The following is a 25,220-nucleotide window of genomic DNA, read 5'->3' on the forward strand; positions in this document are numbered from 1 at the left end:
CATAGGTGCCCAGGATTGAACTGAGGTCATCAGGCTTGGCAGCAACCTCAAAAACCTGCTGAGCTATCTTTGTTTGTTGAGACAGGATTTCACTCTGTAATCTACCCATAAAAATCCTGCCTCAACTGCTCAAGAACTCACGGAGATCTGCCTGTCTTTGCCTCGAGAGTTCTGGGATTAAAGGCGTCACCACACCCAGTGAGAAATTTAATTTTAATATGGATAAGAATAACCAACTTATTTAAGAGAAATTTAGATAGTTTTATTACAATATTTCTGACTTTAAACTGCAAGTGTGTAACAAGCACTAGATGGAAAGCTTTTCTGTGCATCAGCTTACCTGTCTTTGTGCAGTGGATACCCAGTTTAGGGTTAAAGAACCTAGAAGCCAAGTACGATGCCTCATGTCTGTAATCCCTGTACTTGGAAGGTTGGAGCAGGAGGAATACCATGAATTCAAGGTCAGCTTGAACTATTTTGCGAGTTCTAGGCCAGCCTGAGCTATAGAGTGAGTTCAGACCTGTCGAGGACACAAAATCCAAGTTTCAATAAATCAGAACAGAACAAAATAATTAAAATAATTAATTATAGCTAAAAAGTTTGGATAAATATGAAATTTATACCAAAATAGTGTTAGTATTCTAGTATTAGATTTGATGATTGAGAGAAAATAACCCAGATTTATGCAGGCAAAGGAGTTGTATTACTTCACACTGTTCGTTTCCACCTGTAAATGTGTCAGCAAATACTTCATCTTATTCTTTTACTGTTGATGAACAGTCTACAACAGTTTATTTATCAGCTGCCCTGTTCATAAGTCATGTTGATTTAATAACTTTGGAAATGTAAATACTATACTAACGTGACACAGAGCTTTTCTCACTGGTGGAAACCTAGCACTTATCTAATTCTTCATTGTTAGTCACAGGTGGATCTGAAGCTTTCCTCTTACGATAGATCACAGAATTGTCTGACTGTGTTGAGCTCTCAGCAGTTGCCCAGCATCAGCTGGCATACCATTCTTTATATAACTATGCTTTTGATTTTGTGATTTTGGGTGTATATGTAGGTGGGTATGTGCTGACTTTTTGAAAATCCTTTAGAACCATTATAATTGACCTATATTTTTGGACACATACCTTATTAGATTAAATAAGACTTGTTTTGAGACAAGAATTTGCTATGTAGCCAAGACTGTCCTTGATCGGCTTAACTCGGCCTCTTAAGTACTAGGATTACAGGCATGCATCGTCATGCCTGACTGATAAGACTTCTTAAGATGAATTACATGTCATTTGGAGTAATAGTTCATACCTTGAAAGTTAGAATCAAAGAAATAGAGTATTAAATATGTTTAATGGGGGTAGGGGGAGTTTGTGGCTGTTTTCTTCCTGACTTCATGCAGCCTAAACTCTGTGTTGCAGACTCAGTGCTAAACTGTAACTAGAAATAGTAAAGTAGCACCAAATGAAAAAAACAATGGAATCTTGAAATTCGCAGGCAAATGGATGGAAATAGAAGAAACCATTATGAGCGAGGTAAACCAGTCACAAAAAGACAAACATGGTATGCACTCACTCATATATGGATTTTACACATAGAGCAAAGGATTACCAGCCTACAATCCACACCGCCAGAGAAGCTAGGAAACAAGGAGGACCCTAAGAGAGACATGGATGGTCCCCCAGAGAAAGGGAAAGGGAAAATCTCCTGAGCAAATTGGGAGCATGGGGAGAGAGAGCTAGGAGAATGTGAAGAGGACATGAGGGCGCAGGAAGGTTGTGTAGGGGGAAGAATAGAGGAGAGCAAAATAAGAGATACCATCAGAGAGGGAGCCATTATAGGTTTAAAGAAAATCAGGCACTAGGGAAATGTCCAGAGATCTACAAGGATGACACCAACTAACAATCTAAGCAACAGTGGAGAGGCTACCTTAAATGCCCTCCCCTGATAATGAGATTGATGACTAACTTATATGCCATCCTAGAGCCTTCATCCAGCAGCTGATGGAAGTAGAAGCAGACACCCACAGCTAAACACTGAGCTGAACTGGAATCCAGTTGCAGAGAGTGAGGAGTGATGAGCAAAGGGGTCAAGACCAGGCTGGTGAAACCCACAGAAACAGCTGACCTGAACAAGGGGGAGCTCTTGGTCCCCAGACTGATTGCTGGGAAACCAGCATGGAACTGATCCAGACCCCATGAATGTGGGTGTCAGTGAGGAGGCCTCCGAAATCTATGGAGCCTCTTGTAGATCAGTACTTATCCCTAGCATAGGAGTGGACTTTGGGAGCCCATTCTACATAGAAGGATAATCCCTCAGCCTAGACATATGGGGGAGGGCCTAGGCCCTATCCCAAAGGATCTGACAGACTCTGAAGATTCTCCCATGGAAGGCCTCACCCTCCCTGGGGAGCAGAAAGGGTATGGGATAGGTAGGGTGTTAGTGGGGGATAGGGGAGGAGGGGAGGGAGAGGGAACTGAGATTGACATGTAAAATAATCTTGCTTCTAATTTAAATAAAAAGAGGGGGAAAAAAAAAGACAGGAGCTCAGTATCTCAGGCTACATTCTGAGATTGATTTAGTCTCCAGCCACACTGAGGAAAGGCAGCAGTCTCAGGCTTGGTGGAAAAAAAAAATAGCACCCAAATGAAAAGGAGAAGTAAATACCAGCTACATTAGGAAAGTAACAAATAGCAAGATTTGAATCAAACCAAGTTTAACAATGAAAACTTAGGGCCAGGCAAGTGACAAACACCTTTAAATGAAGTACTCAGAGGAAGAGGCAGGGGGATCTCTGAATTAGAGGCCAACCAGGTCTATGTACAGAGACTCTCTCAAAAAAAATATTTAATTAATATTTCTTAAAAAGAATTAAAATTTGGGTCCAGCAAAATGGCTCAGTGCATAAAGGCTCTTGCTGCCAAGACTGGAGATCTGCATTTGATCCCCAGAACCCACATGGTAAAAGAGAGAACCATTTCCTTCACACATGGGCCATAGCACACACACATGTGCACACACACACAGAAAAAATAAGTGTAAAAATTGTAAAAGAAAATAAATGTAATTAAAGTCTTTAAACAGTTTTATAGGTCTGATTTGTCTTGTTGGGAGGGATGTTTTTTTTTTTTCCCAGAGACTAATTTTAAATGCTTTTCATGAATTTTTAAATTTCTGTTTTTTATATTCAAACCTTTGTTTTTTTAATATTGCCTGTTACACTTTTAAAAGTTTGAGAGGACTCCTTTTTAAACATACAGAGTTAGTAAACAAATGCAGAAGAGCAAATGCATTTTAAAACATGAGAAATAAGCTGGCGATGGCGCACACCTTTAATCCCAGCACTCAGGAGGCAGTGCAGGCAGAGAGTTTGAGGCCAGCCTGGTCTACAGGACAGCCAAGACTACACAGAGAAAGCGTCTTGAAAACACACACACACACACACACACACACACACACACACTAAAAAACTAAAAAGAATGCCAGGCAGTGATGGCATAGGCCATTAATTCTAGCACTTGGGAGGCAGAGGCAGGCAGATCTCTGTGAGTTTGAGGCCAACTTGGTCTACAAAGCAAGTTCCAGGACAGCCAGAGCTGTTACACAGAGAAACCCTATCTCAAAACACAATAAACAACAACAAAAACCTGGAAAAGACAATGGTGTCATCTTCATGTCATTGGTACAAGGTTGTTAAAGCAGCCTTAAGCATCCAAATTTATAGCTGCATTCCTCCACTTAGAACCGAAGAAGAAAATTTAGAGAATCCAACAAAGGAACAATGTTCTCAGATAACATTCTGGTTGGGCCCCAAAATTTAGCACTTGATTTGATGTTGAGTTTTGCATTACCAGTGGTCCTTGGGTTGTTTCTCCATATGAACTTGTACCATTCACTGTAAAATTAAATCTACGGTTTCTTCAAACAGAACATGATATTGGGAAATAAGCTCTGATATTTAAAACCATGGGTTCCAATGAAAGTGAACTTTCAATGAGAGTGCCCCATGGAAGAAATTGTGTCCAGGTGCCGAAAGAGGAAAGAGGGTCAATGAACTCAAAGTCAGGCAGAACTCTGCTTACAGATGGCTGGCTAGACACAACTCGAAACTAGGCAGCATCTCATCCACATAAGGTATTCCTCTAACTTGGACATAGAGCCAAAATTCCTAGCATTCTATATAGAAATTTTCATCTCTGTGTATCAGCTCACAAGGCACCAATAGCCTCCAGCACAGAGTCCTTCATGTCCACAGATCCCAAAGTAGAGGGAAACAGAAAACAGACTACAAAAATTTTAGTTCTTAATTAATAGACAAAATAGCAGATTTTCCTAGGGCACTCTCAGATATACCTAGTTTTGGCTGATTCTCCCCCTCCCCTGTCAGTTTTTCATAAATTTTATTAATGTAAGAAATATTGCCAAAGACAGTCTGGTACTTCTGGAAAAATATCTTTTTCATGAAATTATGTAATAAAAGTAGTCTGACATGAAATTAATAACCTGTGAAGAAATGTATGAGTTCTAGAGTTAGAAAAAGTTCTTTAGGTAATTTCAAGTTTTCTTACCACTTACGAATACTTTAGAGCAAGAAGAGAACTAATACTATTTCCATCTCTCTCCATTCCCTCATTCCTGTAGGTGTACCAACATTCGACCAGGAGAGACTGGAATGGATGTCACAAGCCGCTGCACCCTTGGAGACCCCAACAAACTGCCAGAAGGGGTTCCCCAGCCTGCTCGTATGCCCTATATCTCAGACAAGCACCCTCGGCAGACCTTGGAAGTGATCAACCTTCTGAGAAAGCATCGAGAGCTATGTGATGTGGTGCTAGTTGTGGGCGCTAAGAAGATATATGCCCATCGAGTCATCTTGTCAGCCTGCAGTCCCTACTTCCGAGCAATGTTTACAGGAGAATTGGCAGAAAGCCGCCAGACAGAAGTAGTGATCCGAGACATTGATGAGAGGGCTATGGAACTACTGATTGACTTCGCATATACCTCCCAGATAACTGTGGAAGAAGGCAATGTTCAGACTCTCTTGCCTGCTGCTTGCCTCCTCCAGCTAGCAGAAATACAGGAAGCCTGCTGTGAATTCTTAAAGAGACAATTAGATCCTTCAAATTGCCTGGGCATTCGGGCTTTTGCTGACACACATTCTTGCCGTGAATTACTAAGGATTGCAGACAAGTTCACTCAACATAACTTTCAAGAGGTGAGTTGTGGGCTGGTGAGATAGCTCCCTGGGTGAAGTGCTTGTCTTGCAAACACAGAGACCTGAGTTGAGCTCCTGACAACCAATATAGGAGCCTGACTTGTTTGTAAGCATCTGTAACCTCCTTTGGCGGTACAAAAACAGAAAGATCCTGGAGTCTGCTGACCAGACAATCTACCTGAAACAGCTCCAGGTTCAATGATAAACCCCATCTGTCTCAAGTAAAATAAATAAATAAATAAGGTGAAGAATGATAGAGGAAGAGACCCAACATTGACCTTTGGCTTCTACATGAACATAGACACACACACACACACACACACAATTATAATAATAATAGGTGCTTTTTAATTTAAGAGAACAATATGGATTTATGTTCTCCTAACTAACACCTGCCTTGTATTCTGGTTCTAGCTTACAATATCAAATAAATTGGTGCTATAAATTCTATAGTGATTTTTTTTTTTGAGACAGGGTTTCCCTGTGTAGCTTTGAAGCCTGTCCTAGAACTAGTTCTTGTAGACCAGGCTGGTCTCAAACTCACAGAGATCTGCCTGCCTCTGCCTCCCAAGTGCTGGGATTAAAGGTATGAGCCACCGCCACCCAGCCTGTTAGTGATTTTTAAAGGCCAATTTTATATTCTGCCAGCAAAAGTTGTTTCTCTCTAATCATCTTAATAAGGGGTTGATTAATAAGCCAAAACATGGTTTATTTATGCATGAGAGGACCTGTGTATCAGAGAAGTGATTTCCTATAGTATTTCCCTCCCAATTAGATGGTTTATTCAACACGATAAGTTATACACTGATTCCTTGGTAAATTAATGTTTTTAGGGGGCTGGAGAGATGGCTCAGAGGTTAAGAACACTGACTGCTCTTCCAGGGGTCCTGAGTTCAATTCCCAGCATGGGTAGTTCATAACCATCAGCTGAGATGAGATCTTGTGCCCTCTTCTGGCCAGCAAGCATACATGCAGACAGAACACTGTATACATAATAAATAAGTAAATCTTTAAAATAATAATAATAATGTTTTTAAATGACAAATTTAGATGGTACCAAAAGAATTTTCATTAAACGCACTATTTTCCACTTATTCAATGTGACAATAATATGAAACAATCCCTTTATGACTGTGAAGAAGCATTTCTAAGGTACTAGACTAGAATGACTAAAAGTTAAAATCTATCAATTTTATCACATATAGAATTTTTTCTTTTTGTGATCCTAAAACAAAAGCCAAACACAAATTGAGGGAAACATTTGCAATCTGTATTCACTATCAAAAGGCTAATCTACTTTACTTAATGCATCAAGAGCACCAATAATTCACACCAGTGAGCTTGCAGAAAAATAGACAATATACACAGAGATAGAAATTCAGAGTGTCCTTAAATAAACTCACCAAAGTGCTTTTTCTCTCCAGCTTTGTTTTTTGAGACAGTGTCTTACTTTTCATCTCAGGCCTTGAGCTCAACATCATGCATCCTCAGCCTTTTACATGCTAGCATCATCTTTTGGGTTACAAATTTCCTTAAGTGTAATATACCTTCTTGGTGAGGCTGTGAGGACATAGGTGCATAGCTGGTGTGAATAGGCTTTGGCACAACCCTCTTGAAAGGAAACTTGGCCACTAGAGAGCAGAAGAGTTGAAGAGGTGGATTGAGGTTCTGATTGATAGTGAATCTATTCCTTGAGAGGCTGGGCTGAGGTTAAATCTTGATTTAAATCCCCTGTAAGTGAGATATAACCTAGAAGCCATAAAGGAAGAAATTGGTAGATTCAGCTGCCTAAATATGTGAAACTTTTCTGTTTTTAAAACAGCTCCATAAATGTGGTCACATAATGCCAGTGAGAGCCCCTGTGGAGATAAAGGAGCACCTTGCAGCCTTCCCAGTATTGAAGGGTGGTTAGCAAAGGAGCGATTGGCAAAGGACATGGGGTAATAGAAAAGGAGAAAAGAAAACCAGAAGTATAGGATCAGAAGTGCAAAGAGTTTCTTTTAAGAGGACTTTCTATGAGTTGGAGCATTGGCTCAGCACTTAAGAGCACTTATTGCTCTGATAGAAGACCTGGGAACAATTTCCAGCACCGACATGGTGGATCACAGCAGTCTATAATACCAGTCCCAGGGATCTGACGTCCTCTGACCTCCATGGGGACTAGGCATGAAGGAGTACACACATACATGCAGGCAAAACACTCATACACATAAAAATAATAAAATGAATAATTTTTTTCAAAAGAAGTCTTATATATATTGAATATACTTCTACCTATATGTATATTGTATGATCAGGAAGTTTCTAAAAAATAGTATTAAGGACATTGGCCTTAAGTGGGTACAAGCATTTTGTTACTAGAAAACAATCAGATTAGTAGTGTTTAGGAGCCCAAGTTGGCCTTGAACTGACAGAAATCCTTCCTCTTCAGCCTCCCAAGTGCTGAGATTACTGGTGTGAGCCACTATGGTCAGCTAATTTTGTACTCTATAATGGAAAAATCTTCCACTGTGTATGCCACATTTTCTTCACTGTCCATTGATGGACCCCTAAACTGACTCCCTAACTTGGATGTTATGAGCAATGCAACAGTGAAGATGAGAGTGTAGGTATCTACTGTATGCTAACTTTGACTCCTTTGATTAATGTATCTAAGTCATACCACAGGATCATTCTCCCTTTAGTTTCTGAGAATCTACAGACCAGTTTCCATAGCAGCTAAATTAAAGTATGTTCTTAGTAACCATGCATAAGAGGTCTTTCCTACCCTCATTTTTTTTCAGCATTTAATTTTGCTTGTTTTCTTCATTACAGCCATTCTGACTATGGCAAGAGAAAATCTCAGTGCAGACCTTGTGGTGGTTTGTAGTGCTGGGGATAGAACCCAGGCCCTTGCACATACTAAGCAAGACCTTTACCACATTCCCCAGCCTGCTAACACTTGGTTTTTAGTCCATATAATAGAAGAAAATTATCTTCTGATGAAATTTTAAAAGAATGTTTTAAAGATATGCAATACCAAACTTGTACTTAAATAAATAAACTGGGAAATACGTAAGTAGACAGTCAAAGTTGGCCACAGCTGAAGTTTTGCAGGACACAAAGGCCAGAACTCTTATTAGAACTAGGTCTAAATGTTACTTCTGGACATTAAAGAACCAACAGCACCCAAATTAGAGTTGCCTGTAAAATACAGTGCTCCAGTTAAATATAAATTCCAGAAAAGTAGCACATTATTTGTAATATAGATAGGTCTTGGTTTAGGGGGGTGTTCCCCTAAATCTAGCAACTCTCCACAGAAAGTGAAGGGCAACCATAGTCAGTATTATTTATCTGGCTAATAGTTACTCAGGTGAAGTGTAAAGGTTAACTGTCAAATATAATTTGAATCCTTGTGCCATAAAAGGAAATAAATAGCTACGGTTCCTAACTGCTTAATTTTATGATTTGTATTTTCTTTGTTTTTGAAAGAAACATGCTTGATCAAATGTTTAAAATATTGTTAAGCCCTATCATATCCTGCTAAATATTCTAACTTTTTGATGAAAAAGAAAATAGACCTGTCCACAAAATAATAATCCATTGTGGGGCTGGAGAGATGGCTCAGAGGTTAAGAGCACCGACTGCTCTTCCAGAGGTCCTGAGTTCAATTCCCAGCAACCACATGGTGGCTCACAACCATCCATTATGAGATCTGGTGCCCTCTTCTGGTGTGCAGATATACATGGAAGCAGAATGTTGTATGCATAATAAATAAATAAAATCTAAAAAAAAAACAAAACTGTTTCTTAGAAAAAAAATAATAATCCATTGTGCTCATTAAAGACAACACAGAGTGTGAACCTTAAACAATACCTTGCCAGTGCTACCAGACATCACATGTAGTGTAATAGAGAAACCACCCAGAGGGCAGCAATAGCTGTTTCCCTTCCCTGCATTTCACCCTGTCTGTTACATCATGATGAATAGACTCACAAGATCGTAAAATTCATGGCTGTCCTGTACAAAGGAATGTCCTTATTGTCATATTATTTCCATTCTGACAGTTCTCTAGACTTGAGTAAAAGTAAGCCTGGGTGTGTATGTACTTCTCACTAGAATACTATCTCATAGTGATTTGGTCCTCAGAAGTTTCCCTCGGTCTAGTTCTTTCTTCATTATGTTCTTGCTTGCAGAACTGATGATATCCTGTAAACCGAGTCCGTGATTTTCCTGCCCTTTTAGCAGCTAATCTTGCTCTGAAAGCTTTTCCTGGCATTTTATATGCCTCCTATCATTATGAAGCTTTAATTTAGTATTATTATGTAGTTTATTTTGAATATGAATTTTTATTTTATTCATTATTTTAAAAGGAAAACATTTTTCCTTTTTTTATTTCAATTAGAAACAAGCTTGTTTTACATGTCAATCCCAGGTCCCTCTCCTCCCCTCCTCCCCTGCCCCACTGACCCCAAACTTTTAAACTAAACAATAATTAGCTTTTGTAACTTCATGTGTGTTTTCTATTCTCCTTTGAAGCTTTTATTTTCCTCCTTGTTTTAAACACTAACTCCATTATGGAATATAATTTTGCCTTCTAACAAAAACAAAACAAAACAGATAAAGGCAATAATCGTGCTTATAGGTTCCTTTTTTCCTACCTAAATCTGATCAGGTAATGGAGAGTGAAGAATTTATGTTACTTCCAGCCAACCAACTGATTGATATAATATCTAGTGATGAGCTCAATGTTCGGAGTGAAGAACAAGTGTTCAATGCAGTGATGGCCTGGGTCAAATACAGTATTCAGGAAAGACGTCCTCAGTTACCCCAGGTAAGAATCAAAATGCTTCTCTGAGAAATTGCTTTGTACTAGATGAAAATTATGCACTTGTCTTGCAGAAACAAAGCAGTCAAAATAAGACAAAACAATCCTTGTTTCCAAATAGTCTAGGCAGTGAGCCTTTAGAAGCATTTGATTGCTTATTGTTCTGAACTTATTGCTCCTTTGACTCCTGTCTGTTTAGAATTCATTCTGTTTGAACTGTTACACAATTCAGAAATTATGTAAAATTACAAAAGAAGGGAAGAATGTATCTGCTCCATAGCTTGGAAGTCCTGCCACACTTTGAACAGTAAGTGATTGAATTGGAACTAAGTGGTCACATGTTTAAGGTTCATTCTTGTCATGACTATAAATAGTTTCTTCCTTATTCAGAGGAAATACATTCCAAGATATTTAAAGGATGCCTAAAACCTTCAAACCATACACATACACACACACACACACACACACACACACACGCGCGCGCGCACGGACACATAGTCTGTGAGTCTGTGATAGTTTTACTTATAAATTAGGTTCAATAAGGATTAATAATAGCTAATTATAAACAGAATATAGTAGTATACCATAATAAAAGTAACATACACATTTTTATTTTTGGAATTTTTCATTTATTATTATCTGATCAAAGTTGACAAACAATAACTGAAAATGCAAAAAGCAAAATTGAAGATAAGGGGAAAGTGCATTTATTTATTACTTAATATATATGCATTTTTGCCTACATGTATGTATGTACACCATGTGTGTGCCTGATGCCCACAAAGGTCAGGATAGGGCTTTAGATTCCTTGAGGTTGGAATTACTGACAGTTGTGAGCTGCTGTGTGGGTGCTGGGCATTATAACCAGGTCCTCTGTAAGAGCAAGAACTTTTTAACTGCTGAGCCATCTCTCCAGCCCTGGAAATTATATTCTAAAAGTTTATAGCTTATTGTTGAAAGCTAAAAGTAGCATTTTAAAGTGATACTAGCATGTTTTTAGTTTTGTAACTAGTCTCCATTACTGAGTTGATAGAATAAACTTTAGATGTACTTTTTATCCCTTCCACCATTCTGTACTTATTATGTCCAATTAGATCCAAAAACTCTTAGCTACACAGTCAGTAAGCATGAGTCATTACTCTCCTAACAAATTGTAATGGGTGCTCATGCCTTAATTGTGTTTATTATCTCATAGGTGCTGCAACATGTTCGCCTGCCTTTGCTTAGTCCCAAGTTCCTGGTGGGCACTGTAGGCTCTGATCCCCTCATTAAAAGTGATGAAGAATGCAGGTATGAGTGGGTGAGAAATTCTAACAACTGTGCAGTCCTAATTTCTGTTATTCTCCTTATTGGTATTGCTTCTGAAATACTGTATTTCTTATGCCAAAACCAGGGCAGTATTTAACAAGTTTTTCTTCTGGGCTAGGGTTAAGGGGAGAAGGAAGAGAGGACTGAATTTCAGTATTCTGTTCCCTTAGGAGTTTTTGTTGGGCTTTTTAAAATAATTATTTATTTTTATTTTCTGTGCATTGGTGTTTTGTCTGCATATATGTCTGTGTGAGGGTATTGGGGTCCCTGGAACTGGAGTTGCAGACAGTTGTGAACTGCCATATGGGTGCTGGGTATTGAACCTGAATCCTCTGGAAGAGCAACCAGTGCTCTTAACCGCTGAGCCCCTGTTGTTCTGTTTTTTACTGTGTGGTGCTTATTGGAGTAGAAGTGGCAATAAAGAAGTAGATTTCTAAATTTTGATGCAAGTTTGACTTTGAAAAGTCAATTCTCTACTATTGTTTTTCTGTGAAATAAATAATGCCATGAGCCTATCCATGAGTACTTTCTCATTGATCACACAGTGTCTAACTGAGACACAGGATAGACTTACTTTGAAGATTATAGAGAGTTAAAAGCCCTGTCTGTCCCAAGGTAGCTTTGGGGAGGTCATTAGTAGAGCTCAATGAAGTCATTTCCAAATAGTCTTAAGAATGAAGACCTGGGCTGGAGGGGTGGCTCAGAGGTTAAGAGCACTGGCTGCTCCTCCAGCAGTCCTGAGTTCAGTTCCCAGCAACCACATGATGGCTCACAACCATCCATAATGAGATCTGGTGCCCTGTTCTGGCGTACAGACATACATGGAAGCAGGGTGTTGTACTCAAAATAAATAAATCTTTAAGAAGAAGGAGGAGGAGGAGGAGGAGGAGGAGGAGGAGGAGGAGGAGGAGGAGGAAGACCTTACTGGTTTTGTTTTCACATCGAAACCTTTTGGCATTTTAACAATGCCCCCTTTCTTGTATATTCCAAATATAAGTAAGAGAACCAGTCAGTACTTAGAACTACTCAGATTACACTGTCTATTGTGCCTTCCCTTGCCAATAAAGAAAGTTGGAATTATCCCAGATTCTAGTACATAAGTAGGGCATATAATCCATTGCATTTCTTCTGTGACCTCAGGCTTGCCATTAATGAGAAATGCAACATTTGAGATTAGATGTTTGTCTTTTAAATTTGAAAAAGTGCATGTTTGGGGTGGGTAGTGCTGATGAGATATGGCTCAGGGGTAAAGTAGCTTACCACCATGCCTGACAACCTGTGTTCAATCCCAAAACCCATATGGTAGAAGAACAGAACTAACCCTGCACACCCATGCTATGACACTCGGGTCCCATACATATAAATAAATGTTAAAAAGAAAACTTGGGGAGGGGGGTTCCAGACAGGGTAAAAAGAAAACTTTTAAGTTTGTAAAAACAGAACAGAATAGCTCACTAACAGTCAGCTTCCCTAATTATGGGAATAACAGAAAGGAAATACATAAATTACACAGGATGAAATATGAAGAAACAATACAGGGCTCTCCCTCCCTCAATTAAGCATAAATCAGATTATATTGATCCTGGATATGGAAAGTAAAGTACTTGTGTAGTCACTTTTGAAAGTTGGCTGCTGGTACCCTACCCTCAGCACTGCAGCACTTACTCTGGGCTATAGCTCCTTCATCTGTATAGAGCGAAAGAATCAGTCCCTTTCCTTCCATAAGGCTATTAATTACATGAGTGCATTTATTAACAGCTTAAAACAGAAACTAGAAGGCCACCATATTGTTGCTGTTAATTCTGTGTTAGATGCTCAGTGTTATCTGTGCTGTAGTCTATCTAGAACCTTTGACTGGAGTAGAAACTGACTGAATCAGTCTTTCAAGTTTGGGGAACTAGAAAAAATTCTTAATCTTTGGTTTGACTTCCTTTTAATTTTTGTTTTGTTACTAGGATAAATAAATTAAGAAGAGAAAAATGCATTTTTTGGTTATACAAGCACCAGTCATGTATGAATTACTCAGTGTAGTGTAAAATAGTGAGAAATTAAAGCATAGAGTAGTTAAGGGCATATTTGGAGTTGAAGTATAACAGTATAGTAGAGTTCACATAAATCAGGCACTGAATCACTTTAAAAAATCATATGCAGAATATTGTACATGTATGTATAATCTCTAGTCTATTCTCTAAAAGGAACATTGGAAAATTTTTTGTTCATGTCAATGGACTAGTTCTATTAAACCATTCATATGCTACTAGCTAGTACTTTAGTGTTAGTGTCCTAAAGTACTTTTTGATCCAGCTTTATTACTGTTTCAATTCAGCAGATACCCACTGCTCTTACTGATGTGGTCCTTCCCCGATAGCTTGTGGAACCTAATAAAACTCATTAGAAAATAGTGTCAAGTTAGTTTTTTTATGGGGGGGGGGCGGGTAAGATATTGTCTGCTCTATGATTGTTGAGGTTTAAGTTAGAATTTGCCTCAGGTATAAAGTTATGGTAGAAATGCCAATCAACTCAGAATTCCTAATGTGACTTGCATCATGGTTTCATGTTTGTGCCAATTTTTGTATTGACTGGCAACAAGGATTTGGTTTAACTTGTGCTTGTTATCTTTTGTCAACATGTTTTCTTACACCATATAGAGAGTTAACTTGAAATGTTATTTAACCATTTGGAATAAATGCAAAGTTTCTTTTCTACAGAGACTTGGTAGATGAGGCTAAAAACTACCTCCTGTTGCCTCAAGAACGACCACTAATGCAAGGACCAAGGACAAGACCTCGGAAACCTATTCGATGTGGAGAAGTGCTCTTTGCAGGTGTCAATCTTTTTTATTTGTTTGTTTAGTTTGTTTCTTTTCTTTAAGATAAAATCTCACTGTGTAGCCCAAGCTGTCTTGGAACTTTCTATGTAGAGCAGGCTAGCCTCAAACCCATGGTGCTCCCGCTTCAGCCTCCCAGTGCTAGAATTGTAACTTCTGTCTATATGCAGCCATGCCTAGTACAGGCTTGAATTTTAATTTACTGTGCTCAAACCAAATATTTTCATATATGTTTGAATAATCATTTAGATAGTTGTGATATCTGCTATCATAGTAAGTCAATGGTGCTATTCTTCAAAAGAGTATTCTTGAAATCCATCTAAAAATATCATAAAATGTATGTTTGTTATGTGCATTAAACTATATACCAAAGTTCAGGTTACTTCATAATTAGATGTAGTTTTCAAAAACATTATTTTACATTAAAGACTTTCCTGACTTTTGAAATTGGTTGTACTCAAGACAATTTGATATATTATTTTACTGCTACTGTTGCCTCTAAATGTTTGAACCCTTCCTTTTGGAGACACTTTATTGTATCCATGAAATCAGTCACTGTACATGTTGCTGTAAAAAAGTGTCTGATGAGAAGAAACTTATGGGAAGAAAGGATTATTTGGGCTTACAGTTTAAGGGTATAGCCTATGTCTTCTGGATGTTTCTGATCTGAAAATTCTGAAGTCATCAATACTTCAAAATCATGTCAGTACTCCAAAAGTTTTGTGATTTGGAATATTTCAAATTTCAGATTAAAGCTGCTTATTCTTTGTGATATATTTTTTAATGATTAAGCAATTTGATTGATCTCAAAGATTATCAACCCTCACATTTCCAGCCTAGGGTCATTTTAGAGTTTAAGATGTTTTCTCTGATATTGAAATTGTATATGCCCAATTACACAATTCACATTTAAGCAAATTACTGTATACAAAACTTGCTGAAGTTCAGTACTAGGTGACTCTTCTGATTTAAATGGAACAACAGTAAAGTAAAATTATATCACATTTAGATTTGAAATAAAGAAAGCTAACTTTTAGGTCAGTCTAGAAGATGGTTAATATTATTCTGCTTTTAATGTAGCTCAGGAATTTATTTGACACCAAGTAAAAACTAGTAGTTCCAAAGTGTTTTAAGCATAAAATAACCTGGTATTATTTTAAACTTCAGAATCACTCTTTTTTTTTTAAAGATTTATTTATTTATTATTATGTATACAGTATTCGGTCTGCATGTATGCCTCCAGGCCAGAAGAAGGCACCAGATCTCATTATGGATGTTTGTGAGCCACCATGTGGGTGCTGGGAATTGAACTGAGGACCTCTGGAAGAGCAGTCAGTGCTCTTAACCTCTGAGCCATCTCTCCAGCCCCCAGAATCACTCTTATATTATATTGAAATGGGAATGATTTGAAAGAAAAATAAATTTAACATATCTGTCATTACCACAGCCCTGCCACCCCATGGTCATTTAGAAAAGGATAATGGAACTTAGCTTGGCAGTTATTTTAAATCTTACTCACTGTATTAGTCTACCCAGGCAGCCATAGCAAAATATCATAGACTCAGTAGTTCAGACAAAAGAAAGGCATTTTCTCACAGTTCTAGAGACTGGAATCCAAGATCAAGGTTACAGCCCAGTGACTGTTGATGACTTTTGGTGACTATAACTTGTTCTTGACCTGCTTCTACGTGTGCTTGGTGAGTCAGAGCATTAGGTCACAGGGAGGTTAGCAGTCTTTCTTAGGACAGGTGTTCTCTTAATCACTTCTATCCCTTCCTAGTTGGTGGTTGGTGTAGTGGAGATGCCATTTCCAGTGTTGAACGGTATGATCCACAGACCAATGAGTGGCGAATGGTAGCTTCAATGAGTAAAAGGCGATGTGGAGTTGGAGTCAGTGTTCTTGATGACCTATTATATGCAGTAGGCGGCCATGATGGATCCTCGTATCTCAATAGTGTTGAAAGGTAAGGTTAATTTGAAAAGAGTCCCTAATGTGCCTATGATTTTGTTTGAGATGTTAATTAGGAAACAGATGTGACATACTATTTTAGTATTACATCTGTGAGACCAGGTAACAGTCTAGCCTCCTTAGAATGACACACAAGACCTTTGTGATCTGTTCTCTACCAATCCTTCTGGTCTCTTCTCCATTGGACACCATTCTCTAAGTATGCTACTTCAGATACAGCAAATTATTACAGCTCTTTGAACATACAGTCTCCTTGCCTTCTTCTATCCTTCCATATATGCATTCTGTTCTTCTCCCCTGAAATATCTTTGACCCTGTAAGGCTTACAAGATGTAAAATGTTACTTCCTGCATAAAACCTCTGACTACAAATGAGTTACTCATTCTTCTGCTCTTTCACAAATATTTTAAGCATGTTTGTACATATTGTACTGTTCAATTGTTGAGGTATCTGGCACATTGGAACTCTACAGTGAGTGTGATATTTTTTTAAGTTTCTTATTGCCACACATTCTCTTTCATTAAGCTGTGTTGACCTACAATGATTTGTCATTGTCTCATAACATACCTGTAAAAACTGGTATATCCAGTTCTGGATATTGATTCTAGATATGGCATAACTATAAAACAAAAACAAATGAAAACAGAAGGTTTGGCTGTGTAGATTGTAGGGACAAGATGACTGGGAGAGTGACTCTTAGACATGAATCAGTGGGCTAAGTAAATCAAAGTACAAATGTATAGATTAACAATTAATATATGTAAAATGTATTAAATGTAACCAAAGTAGTACATAGAGTAGTACATAGTACATATGTTATATGCCTTTGAAAGTAACAGGTGACATGCATATGTAATCCATTTACATAGCATAGGCAATGCATATGTGCTTGAGAGGCAAACAGGAGAGGATCACAAATTTGAGGCCACTCTGAGCTACATAATGAGACCCTGAGTCAAAGAGAAAAAAGAAAAGAAAAGAAAATTGTGCTTTTAAATCAAGAAGTTATAAAGAAGCTCGGCGGTGGTAACACACAACTTTAATCCCAGCACTCGGGAGGCAGAGGCAGGCAGATCTCTGAGTTCAAGGCCAGCCTGGGCTGTAGAGCAAGTTCTAAGACAGGCTCCAAAGCTAACAGAGAAACCCTGTCTCAAAAAACAAACAAAAAAATTAATCCATTTATATTAATCTATGTTTTGCCTCCTGGCTTTTTTTTTAACCTCTCTTTCATCTTGCACCTCTTGTTTGTTCTTTGTGTCCTTGGATGATCTTCTCTCTCTCTGCCCGGAAGTCACACCTAACCTCTTCCTGCCTAGCTATTGGACATTCAGCTCTCTATTAAACCAATCAGAAGGTGCTTTGGTAGAGACATATCTTCACAGTGTACAGAAAAATTAGTTCACAGCAAAATACCACAAACACAGCCAAGCAGTGGCGTGTAATACAAACTCTCCATGTGTCCTTTGCAGATATGACCCCAAAACTAACCAATGGAGCAGTGATGTGGCCCCTACAAGCACCTGCAGGACAAGCGTTGGTGTGGCAGTACTTGGAGGGTTTCTCTATGCTGTGGGTGGACAGGATGGTGTCTCTTGTCTCAATATTGTTGAGAGGTGATTTATTTTTAATCAAAATAATTTTCAATTATTTTTAATAGACATATAGTTCTTTTTGCACTTTTATGTAGCTGTAAATGGCCTAGAACTTACTATGAGAGGGACAATACATGCGCGAGTGTGGGTGTGGGTGTGGGTGTGGTCAGAAGATGACTTTGTGGGATTAGTTGTCTCCTTCTACCATTTTATAGCCCCCCCACCATGTATTCTTTAATTGATAAAAATATAGTTGTGGTAAACATGAAATATTTAAACTATGTAGAATGGCTAAGTCAAATTAATTAACTGATGTATTATTACCCTACATACTCTGGGGGTTTTGGTGAAAACAGTTAAAATCTACACTCAACAATTTCAACTGTAACTACTCATGGTATTATACTTAGATTTCTTTAACTTATTCTTTGACTAGCATCTCTCTGATCCTGCCAACCCTTCATTTCGAGAGGAGTTCATTCTATTCTTTGCTTCTATATTAGACTAATTTTAGATTCTGTCTTCAGGATCACGAAGTATTTTTCTTCATGTGTCTGATTTATTTCACTTAACAAAATGTCCCCCATGTTCTTCCTATTGTCACAAATGACAAAATCTGGTTTTTCAAAAAGCTGAGCAGTAGGGGTGTGTGTGTGTGTGTGTGTGTGTGTGTGCGCGCGCGCACGCGAGCCCTCACACACAAGTATGTGCCTGAGTATACATATATTTTTTAAGCTATGGCAAATCTCTGTATCCATTATGTCTCTTGTGATTTCAGACCTGTAGAAACTGCTTGGGCTAATAAAAATATGTTTTTCTTCCCTTCAGGTATGATCCAAAGGAGAACAAGTGGACTCGGGTGGCTTCTATGAGCACTAGAAGACTAGGAGTTGCTGTGGCTGTGCTGGGAGGCTTCTTATATGCTGTAGGTGGCTCTGATGGAACATCTCCACTCAACACAGGTTAGTCCCTTCCTAAGGCAGCCTGAGTCCCAGAAGCAGCATATTTCCCTGGGGAGAGTCTCTCTATACTTGTTGGTTTTGTATGTTGACACAAGCTGGAGTCATCAGAGAGAAAGGAACATCAGATAAGGAAATGCTTCCATGAGATTCAGCTGTAAGGCATTTTCTCAATTAGTGATCAATGGGGAGGGCCCAGTCTATTGTGGGTGATGTCATCCTGGGCTGGTGGTCCTGGATTCTATAAGAAAGCTGGCTGAGCAAGCCAGGGGAATCAAGCCAGTAAGCAGCACTCCATGGCCTCTGCATCAGCTCCTGCCTCCAGGTTCCAGCTCTGTTTGAGTTCCTGTTCTGACTTCCTCTAATAATAGACTATGATCTGGAAGTGTAAGCCAAATAAACCCTTTCCTCCCCAACTTGTTCTTTGGTCATGGTGTTTCATTGCAGCAATAGAAACCCTAACTGAGATACCCTCTATACAAAATATAAAAAGCTCAGATTATTTTTATAACTTTCAATATAACATCTTTATTAATTCTTTGAAAATTTCATACAGTATATTTTTATTATGTTCACCTTCCTACTCCTCCCAGATCCACCCCCACCTCCCCACCCCCTCTCAACTTCATTTATCTTTTTTCTTTTTTTAATAACACAAAGTCTAATTTGTTATATTCATGAGTGTTTTATGTATTTTTTAAGAAAATGTTTTCTTTTTCTCTATAGGAAAATGCAACTCATAACTTCTAGTATGTTGCCTAGTTTTCCTTCTCTGCATACTTTTTAAGCTAGAAACTTACATTGAATTAAAAAAAAAAAAAAAGTCTGGGGCTACAGAGATAGCTCAGGGATTAACAGCACTTGTTCTTGCAGAGGACCCAGGTTCAATTCCCAGTACCCACAAGGTGGATTAAAGACCATCTGTAACACCAGTTCCAAGGGATTTATTGAAGACACCAGGGACACACATGATATGCATGCATACATACATAAAGGCAAAACACTTACACATTAAATAAAGAAATAAATAGATAAATAAAATGTAGGATACGATCAAAAGAAAAAATCTTTCTAAATAGAGTGACTTCCCTTCCTCCCATAATCACAACCTGCCCTCAATAAAAAATAATTCTTTTAATGTAAGAATAAGTTAAACTGCTGGGTGGTGGTGGCACATACCTTTAATCCCAGCACTCAGGAAGCAGAGGTAGGCAGATCTCCATGAGTTCAAAGCCAGCTTGGTCTGCAGATCCAGTTCCAGGACAGCCAGAGCTATATAGAGAGACCCTATCTCAAAAAAAAAAAAAAAAGAAAGAAAGAAAGAAAGAAAGAAAGAAAGAAAGAAAGAAAGAAAAGAAAGAATAAAACATTAGAGCTACAAGCTTCTTTGCCTTTTCTGTCTAGACATAATGAGTATTTTCATCTAAGGATATGTCAGTGTGCACACCCATGAAATTCATTGTTATGTATATTCAGTGGCTTAAAAGACACTAGCATGAGAGAGCATGCCTGTAATCCCAGCACTTCGGAGGCAGAAACAGGAGAATCATGAGCTTGATGCCAGCCTGGCCTATATAATAAGTTCTAGACCTGCACCACAGAGTAAGACCCCATCTAAAAAAGCAAAACATGAATAAATAGAGTGACTATTTATTCAGTGACTCCTCATAAATACTATGAGGAGTGCAAGAGTACAATTATAACAATAAAATTTTAGTGCTAAGCTGTTCATATAAATCATCTTCCACCCCATTGGAAGATAAAGATCACATATAATTAGTTATGTAGTCAAAACTAGAACTTAACACATGTCCTTTCCTCAGAAGATGACTGCAAGAAACTGGTTCCCTATCAGATTATTTACTAAAAATAAATGTCCTTTCGAAATTTTAGTGGCTTTGAAGAGATCGGATGAGTGATCATTTACTGGTCTTTTCTGTTCACTGCAGTGGAGCGCTACAATCCTCAGGAAAACAGATGGCACACCATAGCCCCTATGGGGACCCGAAGGAAACACCTAGGTTGTGCAGTGTACCAGGACATGATCTATGCTGTAGGAGGGAGAGATGACACCACAGAGCTTAGCAGTGCTGAGAGATACAACCCTAGAACTAACCAGTGGTCTCCCGTGGTGGCCATGACATCCCGTAGGAGTGGAGTAAGTGCCAGCTACTGAGTGCTTTGAGCTTTGAAAACAAACACTGGGAGGGGGGTGTGCAGAAGGAACTGTGAGCTACACACTAGCAAGCTCACTGAGGTGAAATGCTGATCTCCTTGTGCTTTGTTTTCAATTGTCTCAGCTGTCAAGATGCTTTTAGACAAAACAAGAGGGGGAAAAAAAAGCTTGTATTTACTTTGATTGCTTCTATCTCTAGTAGCTAATTATTTTCTATCCATTTATATATTTAATTGTGTAGTTTATTATTATTATTATTATTATTATTATTATTATTATTATTTGTCTTCTGTCAGCTACTTCTCTGGAAGGTTATCTTCCCTATATCACCTACTCCCCTATTTAACTTCTGTATATTAGCACTAACTATTCCTGTGTAATATTTCCAGCTATTTTTTCCAAGTAGACTTTGCATACTAATACAAATATTTAGGTAAAACATCTCTGCCCTTCTACATGTCTTTGAGTCTGTCCCAGTTACAATGGAGGCCAGATCTGGCTGAGTGTTGTCATGCTCTCAGCCATGAATGAATGACCTGTCACTAAAAGATGTCCAGGGTGGAACATAAAATCCATTCTTCTGGGAATGTTCATCTCAGTGAAACATGACCTGTTAGCTACTAATCATGGCAGGAGTCCATCAATGTAGGACACATTGTTACTCAACAGGAAAGGGAACAGTCCCTGAGGACTCCATAATCTGAGAATAAAAAGGAGCAAATTCTGGTTTGCAGAAGTCAAGGGGCCTTGCTGAAAAGCACCAGCAAGTGAAAGACTCACTTATCTGTGGCTATTTATTACTGGAAACTTAACAGATTTTTAGTTATGTTCCTATTATTCTCATTGTCTCATCTTGATTATATTTTCATTCATTTAGAAGGCAGAAATGTCTACAAAATTCTCTTTATGGAGCTCTCAGTCTGGTGAAGGAAACTGAAATGTTGATAGTAACTACAGTAAGATGCGCAGTGGTAACAGTGTGTGTGATAGAAGGATAGGGGAGAACAGGCTTATTTCCCATGAGTTATTAAAACCTGTATATTGCTTCAGAGACCAACAGTTAACCCAGTATTACTTGAGCATAGAGTACATTAGGAAAGAGGGAAATGTAAGAGGTGAGGCCAAACATGGTGGCCTAGAACAGATTTCTGAAAGGCCTAAGTAACACTTAAACTTGCCATTGGGCAAAAGGGAGGCTAAGAAGTTTTTGAATAGGAGTGACATGTTTATATTTGTATTTTTAAGAGTATCTTAGTAGTAATTTAGAAAGTGGATTACAGTAAGAAAACCAGAAGTGGGAGCAGTTTGGAGGTTCTTGTTCATACCTAGTGTTCTGATTCTCATGTACATGTAGAAATTAGATCCATAATTTAATGGTTCCCATAATTTCATAAATTACTGCTACTTTTTCTTTCTGAATTCATGTAAACCATAAAATGAAACTGTAAGAGATTTGAGTAGTCTATCTTGAGACAGTCTAACATTTCCAGTGGTCGTCTCAACAGCCACTGTGCTTTGCCCTTACAGGTTGGTCTGGCGGTGGTCAATGGACAGCTCATGGCAGTAGGAGGCTTTGATGGCACAACATACTTGAAAACCATTGAAGTTTTTGACCCAGATGCCAATACATGGAGGTAACCTTTAGACTGTTGCAAGTCTTTTCATTACTGACTTGACATCACGAGCTTAAGAAAGATCATGACCACCAAAACTGGGATAGCCAGTACACTGAAGTCCTCCTGTGGTTACCTGAAGGAGGCTGAGGTAACCCAGATATGTTGTTGCTCTAAAGTATAGATAGAAAGTCCCAAAATTTTTCTAATAACCGACTCATTTTACATAAGTAGAGATGAGGAAAACAATGAAGAATATCGTTTCTATTCTCATCACATCCTGTCAGCAAAACCAAAGAAGCCAAGGAAATGAAAGGTGCGCTTAAATAAGCGAGTGACATTATTAGACTCAGAGCCTGGCCTTCAGTCCTCAGTTTGTCTGTACACGTTCTTTTTTTGAGATGCCTTATTTTTAAGGGATAAAAATGTAGTTGCTTTCAAAAATATTTTAAAACCTATTCCCTCTTTGGCTTTTAAAAGTGTAATGGTATGCCGGCATTGGTGACACACAACTTTAATCCCAGCACTCCAGAGGCAGAGGCAGGCGGATCTCTGTGAGTTCCAGGCCAGCCTGGTCTACTGAGCAAGTGCTAGGATAGGCTCCAAAGCTACACAGAGAAACCCTGTCTTGAAAAACAAAACAAACAAACCAAAGTGTATGGATATAATCTTCTGTTTTGAAATCCAGCCTGTTTTAACATCCACTTTTAGATAGGAAACTATGTCTTATTTCTGAGAGTTACTATGTTAAACTTCATTTTTTAGATTTTATTTCTTTTAAATCCTCAGGGCCAGCGTTGGGCACAGTGGTAGAGTATATGCCTAGCTGAATGAGAGCCTGGCCTCAACCTCTAGCACTCCCTGTCTCAAAGTCCAGAGGCAAATGCTAAGCAAGCTCTCCCTCCAGTTCCTCTTACAGAGAGCAAAATAACTTTGTTGGGATTCTCTATGGCTGAGCAGTCACAATGCTAAGGTCAGATTAATAACAAAATAGGACTTTTTGCTCAAACATTACATTTTTCATGACCATGTTCATTAGATTTACTGAGTATTCTGATCCCTGAAGAAACAAACGTGAAGAAGACAGTGGAAGCACTGGATGATTAGCTAGCAAAGAAGGGGACTAAGATGGCGGGAGGAATGTCTGTCTGTAAAGGGCAGCTGGGGAAGCTGCACTGAAATGGTAAGGCTTGTACAAAGAAAAGCCTGCCACTTGTGGAATGGTTTCTTCTTTATACAGTTTTTTTTTTTAAATAGGGATTTAGAGTAAGCATAATTTAAGAAATAGCTACATTTACTTCTATCTCATAGTTGATATAAATTACATATACACTTTTATCAGTAACTATCACTAGAGTTAGTGATGTATGGTGAATAATCATAAAATTTTTAAAAATGATCTACAGAGAAGTCAGACCTAAATTTCTATGGTTTCAAAAAGTATCTCAAACTTTTTTGTTGGTTTGGGTTTTTTGATTGTTTTGCTTCGTTTTTTGAGACAGTGTTTCTCTCTGTAGCCCTGGCTGTCCTGGAACTTACTATAGGGACCAAGCTGGCCTCAAACTCGGAGATCCACACACTTCTGCCTCCTGAGTGCTGGGCTTAAAGCTGTGTGTTACCATGCCCAGCCCAAACTTTTTTATTTTGTTTTTCTTTTGGGCTTTTTGAAACAGGGTTTCACTATATAGCCCAAGCTAACCTGGAACTTACTCTGCAGCCCAAGCTGTCCTCGAACTCACAGCAATCCTCCTATCCCAGCCTCCTGAGTGCAAGGATTATAGGCATGGATCACCGTGCTTGGTTATTTTGCTTTTTAAGAAAGCATCCTTCTGTAGCCCAGGCCTGCCTAGAACTATGTAGGCCAAGGTTAGCTTTAAGCTCAGAAAACCATCCTTCCATGGTTCAGTGATTACAGGTCCGTGTTACCATACCTGGTACATATCCTAAAGCAATTTTATCTCATTGCTGAATGAGGAGCTAGGTTTTTGTTTTTTTTGTTTTTTTTAACCCTGAAAGTCTTCAACTTTGAAGATAATCTTGTTCACAAATCACAAACTGCTGATATGATACCATATAGACAAGGAATTAAAAACAAAGAACTGATGGACTGGAGAAGAGAGAGAGAGAGAGAGAGAGAGAGAGAGAGAGAGAGAGAGAGAGAGAGAGAGAGAGAGAGAGAACACTGGTGAAGTGCTTACTGTGCAAGCATGAGGACCTGATTTAATCCACAGATCCACATAAAAAGCCAGATGAGCTGGGGAAGTAGAGACAAGGTGGATCCCTGGGCTCCCTGACCAATCAGCCAAGCCTACTTGATGAGTTCCAGGCCACCAGGAGACGGTCTCAAAAAACAAACAAGATGGATGTCTGAAGAATGACATCTAAGTTACCTCTGGTCTCCAGACATATGTGCACCTATGTACAGTATATACAGATATAGAAAAAGAAATGGAAGGAAGGGAGGGGAAAAGGAAGGAAGAAATTGAGCAGCTTGGCTTGGTAACTTGTACCTTTGGAAGCTGAGGCAGGAGGATTACCATGGATTTGAAACAATTAGGCTAGAGTAAGGACAGCTCAAAAAAAATAATAAAAATGATTGAGGCTGGACACATGGGGAAGGGCCTAGGCCTGACCCAGGATGATGTGGTAGATTTTGGGGAGCCACTTTTGAGGGCCTTACCCTGCCTGGGGAGTAGAGGGGGGATGGGTAGGGGCAGGTGGGATGGTGGGGGGAGGGGAGGGAGAGGGAGA

General features: G+C 38.8%; 1 protein-coding gene across 1 annotated transcript in view; it reads left to right on the forward strand.

Moving 5' to 3' along the window:
- The window catches only part of Klhl20 (kelch like family member 20), a 46,473-nt gene that overhangs the window by 20,138 nt on the left and 1,115 nt on the right, over positions 1-25,220 (forward strand). The window contains exons 3-11 of the mRNA XM_027417241.2: positions 4,645-5,218; positions 9,873-10,031; positions 11,221-11,315; positions 14,042-14,157; positions 15,941-16,124; positions 17,599-17,742; positions 18,550-18,683; positions 20,630-20,838; positions 22,384-22,490. Of these exons, the coding sequence (XP_027273042.1) occupies positions 4,645-5,218; positions 9,873-10,031; positions 11,221-11,315; positions 14,042-14,157; positions 15,941-16,124; positions 17,599-17,742; positions 18,550-18,683; positions 20,630-20,838; positions 22,384-22,490 (1,722 nt within the window). The remainder of the gene's footprint in view (positions 1-4,644; positions 5,219-9,872; positions 10,032-11,220; positions 11,316-14,041; positions 14,158-15,940; positions 16,125-17,598; positions 17,743-18,549; positions 18,684-20,629; positions 20,839-22,383; positions 22,491-25,220) is intronic.

The sequence above is a fragment of the Cricetulus griseus genome, chromosome 5 (genome assembly GCF_003668045.3).
Source record: "Cricetulus griseus strain 17A/GY chromosome 5, alternate assembly CriGri-PICRH-1.0, whole genome shotgun sequence".
Taxonomy (NCBI): Eukaryota; Metazoa; Chordata; class Mammalia; order Rodentia; family Cricetidae; genus Cricetulus; species Cricetulus griseus.